General features: G+C 44.8%; 1 protein-coding gene across 1 annotated transcript in view; it reads right to left on the reverse strand.

Annotated features, from left to right (window-relative positions):
• Positions 1-8,688, reverse strand: part of LOC139460418 (scavenger receptor cysteine-rich domain-containing protein DMBT1-like) — a 30,070-nt gene extending 21,382 nt beyond the window's left edge. Inside the window, exons 1-6 of the mRNA XM_071241912.1 lie at positions 8,679-8,688; positions 5,561-5,696; positions 4,658-4,830; positions 3,694-3,838; positions 2,934-3,103; positions 209-381 (exon numbers count right to left, since the gene is read on the reverse strand). Of these exons, the coding sequence (XP_071098013.1) occupies positions 209-381; positions 2,934-3,103; positions 3,694-3,838; positions 4,658-4,830; positions 5,561-5,696; positions 8,679-8,688 (807 nt within the window). The remainder of the gene's footprint in view (positions 1-208; positions 382-2,933; positions 3,104-3,693; positions 3,839-4,657; positions 4,831-5,560; positions 5,697-8,678) is intronic.
• Positions 8,689-10,552: the final 1,864 nt, after the last annotated feature.

A 10,552-nucleotide genomic window follows, 5' to 3' on the forward strand; every position in this document is an offset into this window, starting at 1 on the left:
GTATCTACATGTACAATGTCACAGCAGGACTCTGTCTGGAGGTCAGTGTGGTACCTACATGTACAATGTCGCACCAGGACTCTGTCTGGAGGTCAGTGTGGTACCTACATGTACAATGTCGCACCAGGACTCTGTATGGAGGTCAGTGTGGTACCTACATGTACAGTGTCACAGCAGGACTTCACACTGTACCCTGTGCGCTACCTACCTGTACAATGTCACAGCAGGACTCTGTCTTGAAGTCAGTAAACTCCAACTTGTACAGTTGCCCCGTGTTGGTGGGCCGGATGATGTAGAGGCAGTGCACGTTGCGGGGGTAGGGCTGGGGGTAGTTGTCCGACTGAAGCCTGCCTGTCTCACTGGAGTATTGGTAACCACAATCTGGAACAGGCAAATAACTATGCAACAAAGAAACAAAGAAGTCAAAATTAATGAATATTAAGTAGGAACATTGTTACAGAGAGGAGTCTTCTACCACAGCGGTACACTTGTCGCTACCACTTCTACCTACACCATAGGGAGGACCGCCTTCGTGGTCTAGTGGTAGAGCGTCCGCCCGGAGAGCGGAAGGTCCGGGGTTCGATCCCCGGCCGCGTCATACCAAAAGACGTTAAAAGATTGTACTTGTTTTTACCCTGTCTGGCGCTCGGCATTAAGGGGCAAAAACAAGGACTGGTCGGCTCGGAGTCATTATACTGTGTCTGAGTGGGGTATTGATGTTAAACTGCGGCATGGTATCTCAGTTGGCTAGCACTATAAATCGGCATCAGTCCGGACTAGTACAAACAGCCACACAAACACACACACGTACATTCACGTCGCTATATAAGTGCAATAATCTTGGACGCAACGTTAAACCCCTTTTCACCACCACCACCATAGAGTGAATGAGTGAGTGAGTATGGTTTTACGCCGCTTTTAGCAATATTCCAGCAATATCACGGCGGCACCATAGAGTGTCTTCATCCACAACGGTACACATCTCTCTACTACTTCTACCAACACCATAGCATCACAGTTCGACCAACATGGACCGACCACTTCCTTGGTGAGGGGCGTGGTGGTAGAATAATATTCACAATCAGCACCTCAAAACCATTTGGAGTTTTCTTCTGATAGGAGTAACGAAATGATTTCTTTTGAATTTAAATATTTATTTTGTAAGACCTGAGTGACAATTTATCACGGTCCGACAAACTATTCCATTTGTCCATCATATTCCTAAATATGTAAGTTCTGACTATTTGCTACCTCAAGCAGGACAACGTTATTCAACGGAACGAAGACTTTCCTCTGGTAAAAACAGATACTGAGAATAAAATTCCTTAAAATACCACACTTGCTTACAAAATACACGAACGGTTTACAAACATGTTGAGATATTTCCATAATAATTTACTGATTGATAAAGAAGGAAAGTTTCTTCAGGTTATGGTGTACCGCAAACAATGTAGTCTCACTGCACGCTGTGTGCAGTCACACCTGGGAAGAAGGACGCTGCACTTCCGGGTAATAAGTGTCACGTGCATACATAAGCCACGCCCACTCGTGAATATTGTAGACTTAAGACCATTGTGGGTTTAAGGGCACAACGTCCGAATCATGGCATCATGTGTTACACATGGTTTAACATTGCAGTGTGGTGTCAAAATACAAGCAGACAGCATCACATTATGGTCAGTGCTCACTCTCAGACTCGGCTGTAAGTACGTAAGGGTGTGTGAGTGTGACATGCCACGTCAGACAGGCTTATGTTGAGGAGTAGAAGTCCATACATCCCATAGGGAACGGATAACAGTGACAATAGTTTTAGTAATTACCGATGTCGGTGTGATTATTTGTTGTAGTTGTCCAAGGGAATCATTACTTTGGTTTATGTTAATATGTTTGTAGATGACCCTGTTTGCACCTGTTCCTTGCATTGATTGTTTGTGAAGCAGTCGAAGCAACGTGACGTCAGACATTGTAACAAACAATTGAAAATGGCTTCATATTTTTTTCATAACGTCACATGCGTTTTTGACACCCTTTGTTCCATCAACAGTTTGTTTGTTTACGTGCTTCTTTGCTTGTTTGTCAATTAACGCCGCATTCAGCAATATTCCATCTCTGTGACGGCGGTCTGTTAATCATCGAGTCTGGACCAGACAATCCGGTGATTGATATCATGAGCATAGATCCAAGCAATTGAGATACGATGACATGCATCAACCAAATCAGTGAGTCTGACCACCCGATCCCTCGCATCTTCCCGAGGCAAGAGAGTTAACTGACTTTAAAAGTCCAGTTTCCACCCTTGCCGAACTAGGTTGGAATTACTGGGCTCGATCGTAGCGCCACCAGTGGCCATAACCATTTATGTCCCCTCTAAGCCTCTTCTATGGACCAATGAGATTCCACCTCTCGTATCACTTGCGTTTGCTTCACCAAAAATTGTGGCGCCCAGTCAGGACGATCTGATCGATAATCGAGATCTATATTGTGATAAAACAGGTCTTACATCGCGAAATGAATCAAATCACATGAGCACCTTGATTAAAAACATGAAAAGATTTGGAAAATAATTGTTGACAACGAGTTTGCGGTGCACATGCTTTGCAAATCCTGCAATCGACCGAAATCTGCACGACAGTTTACGAACCGGATTTCGATTTCGGTGCGCGATTTTGATTGGACTATGCATTGACTCGTTAGTCTAGCCAAAATGTAACTCCATAATACGAGCCTAGTTCGGCAAGGGTGGAAAGTGGTCTTTTATAGTCAGTTAACTCACTTGCCTCGGGAAGAGGATCCCTTGGGACAAGTCGCCTTTTAGGGAAAGCATGGGTTGCTGAAGATTCTACCCCGAATCTTCACGGGTCTGCTTCATTAGGGACAGATAATGAGTCATTCCTCGTTGCACGTAAGTTGCTCTCTGTAACTATTGTTCTTACTGTAACACTCGACGCCTGCCTGCACACAGGATGTCTGTGAGGGGTTGGTTAGCTTGGCCGGACACATGGATATGTCCGTTTCGTCCCCTGCACAGTCGGAAAACGTGATGATGGGCGGGTTGTTACTGCGGCCGTACTTCCCGTCGATGTGTGCCAAGCCCCCTGAGGACCTGGTGCAGACAAACACAGGAGAGGGGGAAATGCGTCACTGACTGTCTGGCCTAGGTTCAGTTATTATGTTTGGTTTGTTTGTTGTCTAACGCCGCACTCAGCAACACTCCTGCTGTATGACGGCGGTCGGCTAAGAATCGAGTCTGGATTGGACAACTCAGTAATTGATGTCAAGAGTATCGATCCACGCAATTGGGACACGACGACATGCATCAACCAAGTCAGCGAGCCTGACCACCCGATCCAATTAGTCGCCTCTTACGACAAGCATATTGGCCTTTTACGGCAAGCATGGGTTGCTGAAGACCTATTCTACCCCTGATCTTCATGGGTGGTTCGGTTATTAGGTCGCTGTGATACCGATACAGATGGCTGACAGCGTTGTAAAACCACAAACAGTATTGAATATTTTTTTATGAAAAATACAGCATATACTGTCATGAGTGTTTGATATATAGAGAGTTCGTAACAGGATCGCCGGGGAAAAAAGTATATCAAGAAGTATAATCATTGGGAATTACCAGCTAGAAAGACCAAGCCACCAAACTAGACTCTCTCAATATACGGCAGGTTTGTAAATGTGCTGTACCTGACTCCAAGTTCCCTGCAGATGACCTGAGCGTCCTTGTCGTCCCACCCTGCTGTACAGACAGGCTGCCACATGTCTTGTTCATAGATCTCAACAAGACCCTCCCATGGCCCGAAGCCATTGGTTAACCGTACATTGGGCAGTGCTGGAACAAAACCACATCACATGGACATATTCAACACTTCAACCGCGCCGTCATGCATCTGGACATTGGACTGTGCTGAAACTACAAGAAAAAAACCCGCATTACATGTGCAGCAGCATGACCTATCCCATCAGTCATCGCCAGTAAAAGGGCGGTCGGGTAGTCTAGTGGTTCAAGCGTTTGCTCGTCACGCAGAAGTCCCGGGTTCGATTCCCCACATTGGTACAAAGTGTGAAACCCCCACTCCCCCAGCCCTGGAAACTCACCCGATACCTCACAGTTGACGCCTCCCACGCCCCCGGCAGGACATAACGATAACCCCTTGCCCTGCCAACTCACCCGATACCTCACAGTTGACGCCCCCGACAGGACATGACGGTAACCCTTGCCCTGCCAACTCACCCGACACCTCACAGTTGACGCCCCCCACTCCCCCAGCCCTGGAAACTCACCCGATACCTCACAGTTGACGCCCCCCACGCCCCCAGGAGGACATGACGGTAACCCCTTGCCCTGCCAACTCACCCGACACCTCACAGTTGACGCCCCCCACGCCCCCGGCAGGACATGACGGTAACCCCTTGCCCTGCCAACTCACCCGAACACCTCACAGTTGACGCCCCCCACGCCCCCGGCAGGACATGACGGTAACCCCTTGCCCTGCCAACTCACCCGACACCTCACAGTTGACGCCCCCCCACGCCCCCGGCAGGACATGACGGTAACCCCTTGCCCTGCCAACTCACCCGACACCTCACAGTTGACGCCCCCCACGCCCCCGACAGGACATGACGGTAACCCCTGGCCCTGCCAACTCACCCGACACCTCACAGTTGACGCCCCCCAAGCCCCCGGAAGGACATGATGGTATACCCCAGCCCTGGAAGCGACACTCAGAAATGTCGGTCTCGTTGCCGATACAGTCCACGTCGTCGAGCCATAACCTCTCTGAACCATCCGTCGGGATGATCCGAGCGGTGCCAGTACCGTGCCTACAGACAGAACCAATCAGATGACTTGTGTCAGTGCTTTCTCATCGCATTTGTTTCTTGAACGCACTCCAACTGTAGCAGAGCAAGGGCATAATACGTTACTGTAATACTCTCTGGATGATGTCATTTGTTCACGCCAAGCTCGGTTATTTAGCGGTGGCCGGTACAAATACGTCATACACGTCACGAGACAACAGTGTATTGTTTCTATCATCCGGACGCAATTGTTGGCGTCATTCGAATCGTATTGTTGCTTGAGGTCGGAATGACGTCAATCTAGAAACAACATCATAGCTGAAGGTTGTTGTCGTCATTCGACACTAAAATTGACGTCATAGCTGAAGATGACATCGCCAGGTTGTGGTTTTCTAGGACAGCGGTGGTGATCAGTGCATTTTTCTAAAGGGGGCTCAAAGGAATTCAGAAATAATGGGTAATAAAGTAATTACTAAACTCATGTAAGAATCCATGTATTACCCTCGATCGAGAAATACAGAAATTCTGACACCCGTTTCGGAAAATCAGAATGACACACACTCGTATAATGATCTCTATGTAGAAGTCTGAAAATGCATCTGATTCATCATTTAGCGGACTTACAGAAAATGTCAACTTCCTTAATGAGTGTCAATTGTTTACAAGTTTCTCAGTTCACATGAGCACGTTCCAAAACGGGTGTTGTGTCACGGACATTCAACTGTCAAAGGATGACGTAAAGTCACCAGCTCACCAATATCCCTTCATCCTACAGATGACCTCAGCGTCTTTAGAATTCCATCCATTGGCGCAGATGTACCCCCATTGTCCGTTCCTGAACACCTGGACTCTGGGGTCACCTCTGGTCAGCAGGAGAGGCGTGGTCTCAGCTGTTGGTGGAGTGAGTGTCAGTGGGGAGGGAGGAAACGAGAAGCAAACAATACACAGTCTACAATACTAATCAGAAGAAAATACTGACAGGAAAAAAATAAGACATATATGAACATCAACTATAAACAGCAGGTTCCCTGTGTATCTAGGCAAGGCTTTTACATACAATGATTATTTACAAAAAATAGAATGACCAAGGACCAGTGACACAAATGATAAAAGCTTGAACTATAACGTTCATTTGAAAACGCTTTAATCCAATCCCTCGTTAAATTGATGCAGTTATTAAATTATGTATACGTTTCCGAGAAATAAACAAAAACGTATAGCATTGCAATTCCTGTTCCCTGTACCTCGTAAACTGTCAATATTTCACCCCATGCTACAAAAGAAGCAAACGTCTTCCTAACAGAGACGCAAATACGATGACACTCACCACGAACTAGTATCGTGTAGGGTTGAAACTGAAACACAGAGGTATATACATGTATAAACGTACGTTTAAAGGTGCAACGCTCAGCGTGTCTCAGTGGCATTGGTTTCAGCTGTGCATTCGAAGTCACAGTATATGCTGGTATGAAGGTATTACCCTTTGTAATACTATCTATGGGATATATATACTCAACAACAAAAGTTCCTGTGACACCAATATTTTAGTGTATTTTTCAAAGAAGTAAAGTTTGGTTTTCAATATTGTAGTACATGTATGGAATCAAGTCACAAACACGCAACTGCTACAGAAAGCATGCATTCCATGCAAAAGTTGACTTTTATGCAAGCCCCATGCATTTCACTACCCAAGAATGGGTATGAAAACATGTGCGTTAACGGGATTCCATATGCATTGTTTAGCATCGTGCTGACAACATCCACTCAAAAAAACAAAAGCAAAATTACGCAATTATTCAACATTACGAAATGCCACATGCCACGCCTGTCCGAAAATGAGTATGCCATTGGTATGCTTGAAGCAGGATCGAGTCAACGTGATGTTGCAAGACAATTTAACGTCCACAGAAACACCATTTGGTGTTTATGGCAAAGTTGGTAACAGACGAATGCAATCAGAGACCATCCTCGGAGTGGCAGGCCACGCGTAACCAATAATCGACAAGACAACTGGATTCGAACAACACACCTACGAAATCGATTCCAGCCAGCAACAATGACTGCAAGAAGCATCCCTGGCCTTCGACAAATATCTTCACAAACCGTACGTCGTCGCCTCAGATGTGCAGGGATTGTCGCCAGAACACCTGCCAGACGTCCCATTAACCACCGTCAAGCACGTCCACAGTGGTGCAGACAGCGTCTACGCGATGGACGGATTCGAGTGTACCGACGTCGAGGTGAATGTTACGGCAATCATTGTGTCATGGAAGAAGATCGGTTCGGGTGCGGCAGCGTTATGGTATGTGGTGGGGTTACAGCAAGACAGAGGACCTGTTTGATAGCGGTAGAGGGAAATCTCAATGGACAGCGCTACCGTGTCGAGATCATCGGCCCTGTTGTTCTACCGTTTTTGCGTCGTCATGGCCCAGGTATTACCTTTCAACATGACAACGCTCGGCCTCATATGGCTCGACCTGTTCAGGATTATCTTCAACAAAACAACGTGAATGTCATCCCCTTGCCTGCTCGTTCCCCTGATCTCTCACCAATGTGGGCTGAGATGGATCGGCGCCTTCGACGTCAATCACGTGTTCCACAGACACTCCAGGAACTTCGAAACATGCTCCAGTAGATATGGACAGATATCCCATAGGGCTTTGTGCGACGCCTGGTCCATTCCATGAGATGTGTTGCTTGCATCGCAACCAGAGGTGGACACACGAGCTATTGATTTGTAAATTGACATTTTGGCATGTTCATGTTTTTTTTATGAAATCGCGCATTTTCTGAAGTCAGTATGGCAAATAATATCATTTGAACACTCACATGAGTCTGTTATCTTTTGCAAACCGAAATTGTTTCAGATTTGGTAAAAAACATAACTTTGCATTAGATCTTATTCAATGTCACAGGAACTTTTGTTGTTCAGTATATTTACACCATGATCTATGTTATTGGTTATTTTACAGAACAATGATAACCCTTGACTATTAATACTAACAGGAATAAGAAGATCCGGGGTAGAATAGGTCTTCAGCAACCCATGCTTGCCGTAAATGGCGACTATGATTGTCGTAGGAGGCGACTAACGGGATCGGGTGGTCAAGCTCGCTGACTTGGTTAATGCATGCCATCGTATCCCGATTGCGCGGATCGATGCTCATGATGTCAATAACTGGATTGTTTGGTCCAGACTCGATTATTTACAGACCGCCGTCATAAAGCAGGACTATTGCTGAGTGCGGCGTTCAACAAACAAACAAACAAACAAATATGATTCAATTTGAAAATAATTACATTCAGTTTGTAAATGTGATATGTATATATTCGAAACCTGTTTTTCAAGAGTATAGAATAAAACGTGAATGGCTCTAACACAATCAGGCTCAGAATGGGAAACTTGATGTGTGTAATGTGACCTTCAAGAAACCTTCATTCATTATGAAAGATAAAGTCTGTCGGTGTGCATGGCCTCAGACAAACAAGTACCTCAGATGATAAGAACGTATAGCTTACCGGGGCACGTATGTGTAAACACCCACAGCATTCAACCTTAACTAATACAATTAATGTCTTACATCATATCACTTGTAATCTTACTCACCACCATCAGAAACCCCCACAGCATGAGGGATACGAACTGAGTTAGAATCAACATGGCTCCAGACATGCAACGTCTGTTTTTATGTCCTTAATTGATAAGATAAATGCTTTGTTTCAACATGGCCTGTGTAAAGCTAATCTTATGTAAGTTTTGGTAACAGGAACATTTGTTATCTCGACGATATTTTACACTTATAGAATACAGGTCGGTAAGAAAACAATGCTGGTAAATTCTAACTGTCTTTATCGGTTACAACCTCTCGCACCTGCCTCCATTTTTCAGTGTGGCTGTGACCACTGTCTCCGTGAAGATTCATCTGGAGAATGTTTATATGATTTGTTTGTCTGTTTGTTTTATAACGCCAATATTGAATCGATGTGAAGCGGTGTGAAATAAGCGGTGTGAAGCGTTGTGAAATAATCGAGTCTTGTTGTGTTGATTGAGCAGCTACACACTACAGTTCAACACGTTGTTTTGTTGTGTTGATGGAGCAGCTACACGCTACAGTTCAACACGTTGTTTTGTTGTGTTGATGGAGCAGCTACACACTACAGTTCAACGCGTTGTTTTGTTGTGTTGATGGAGCAGCTACACACTACAGTTCAACACGTTGTTTTGTTGTGTTGATGGAGCAGGTACACACTACAGTTCAACACGTTGTTTTGTTGTGTTGATGGAGCAGCTACACACTACAGTTCAACACGTTGTTTTGTTGTGTTGATTGAGCAGCTACACGCTACAGTTCAACACGTTGTTTTGTTGTGTTGATGGAGCAGCTACATGCTACAGTTCAACGCGTTGTTTTGTTGAGTTGATGGAGCAGCTACACGTTACAGTTCAACGCGTTGTTTTGTTGTGTTGATGGAGCAGCTACACGTTACAGTTCAACGCGTTGTTTTGTTGTGTTGATGGAGCAGCTACACGCTACAGTTCAACACGTTGTTTTGTTGTGTTGATGGAGCAGCTACATGCTACAGTTCAACGCGTTGTTTTGTTGTGTTGATGGAGCAGCTACACGTTACAGTGCAACGCGGGGATTAACATGGTGATAGGCAAGTTACATGCCACAGTTCGGCCCAGTGGTATTTAAACGGGGATGTCCTCTTTCGACGAAAGGATACCTGGCATTGCAAAGTAAAATTAATAAAAGTTGTACCCAACTACAAATATATTGCTTTGCTCTTTAATTCTTCAGGAACTTTCAGCAATATTTCCTCAGCCCTCGCGCTTAGGGGGGAAAGATCACACTTTAAACTAATTGTAACATGAAACAATCCATGCTTGCGTGTAAAAAGTTTCTTTTTCAAAAAGTTGGATTACAAACCCTGCATGCAAAGTCATATGGAGAAACAGGTAGTTGTATATCATAAGGAAGCATGCCAGCAAGGCTACATATGATGTTGGTAGCAGTTTTTGGATTGATTTTCTGTTGATATTCATATTTTCTGTTTATCAGATTAATCTGGTTGAGTTTGGGAATGTTGCCTGGATCCAACTGTTGCCGATTCATGGAGTGAGTGAGTCAGTGAGTATGGTTTTACTCCGCTTTTAGCAATATTCCAGCAATATCACGGTGGGGGACACCAGAATTGGGCTTCACACATTGTACCCATATCGGGAATCGAACCCGGGTCTTTGGCGTGACGAGCTAACGCTTTAACCACCAGGCTACCAGACCGCACCTCCGATCCATGGAAACCCAATACAAATACTAAGAACAGTTCGAAGAAGCGGGCGAATATGATTGATAATTTTGTGTTCCTTTGAGTCGATATACACATGATGGTTCACAATTTAAACGGAGTTTTATTTTGACGCAGCAATCTATATGTACAGGCATTTGAGTAAAAGAAATGAACTGTAAATGCCTCAGAATTACCCTGTGCTTTCACAATTTCTTTGTTAAACACAATGATGGTTGTTCATTTAGTTGTCTCAATATATACTGAACAGCATTGAAAACGCACCACCATGAAAATGGATGTATTTTTATCCGTGCTTAAGTCATATGAAAATATATAGGTGAATGAGTAATATACGACGTTCTGGACGAAGCATGAAGAAGAACAGTTCGTCAAAACACATTCCTAATTTTTTTGTGAGCGACATCACCAAAACGCAACAAATTGCGTGCACATC

Source organism: Haliotis cracherodii, unplaced genomic scaffold (genome assembly GCF_022045235.1).
Source record: "Haliotis cracherodii isolate W230 unplaced genomic scaffold, xgHalCrac1.p SCAF_14, whole genome shotgun sequence".
Lineage (NCBI taxonomy): Eukaryota > Metazoa > Mollusca > Gastropoda > Lepetellida > Haliotidae > Haliotis > Haliotis cracherodii.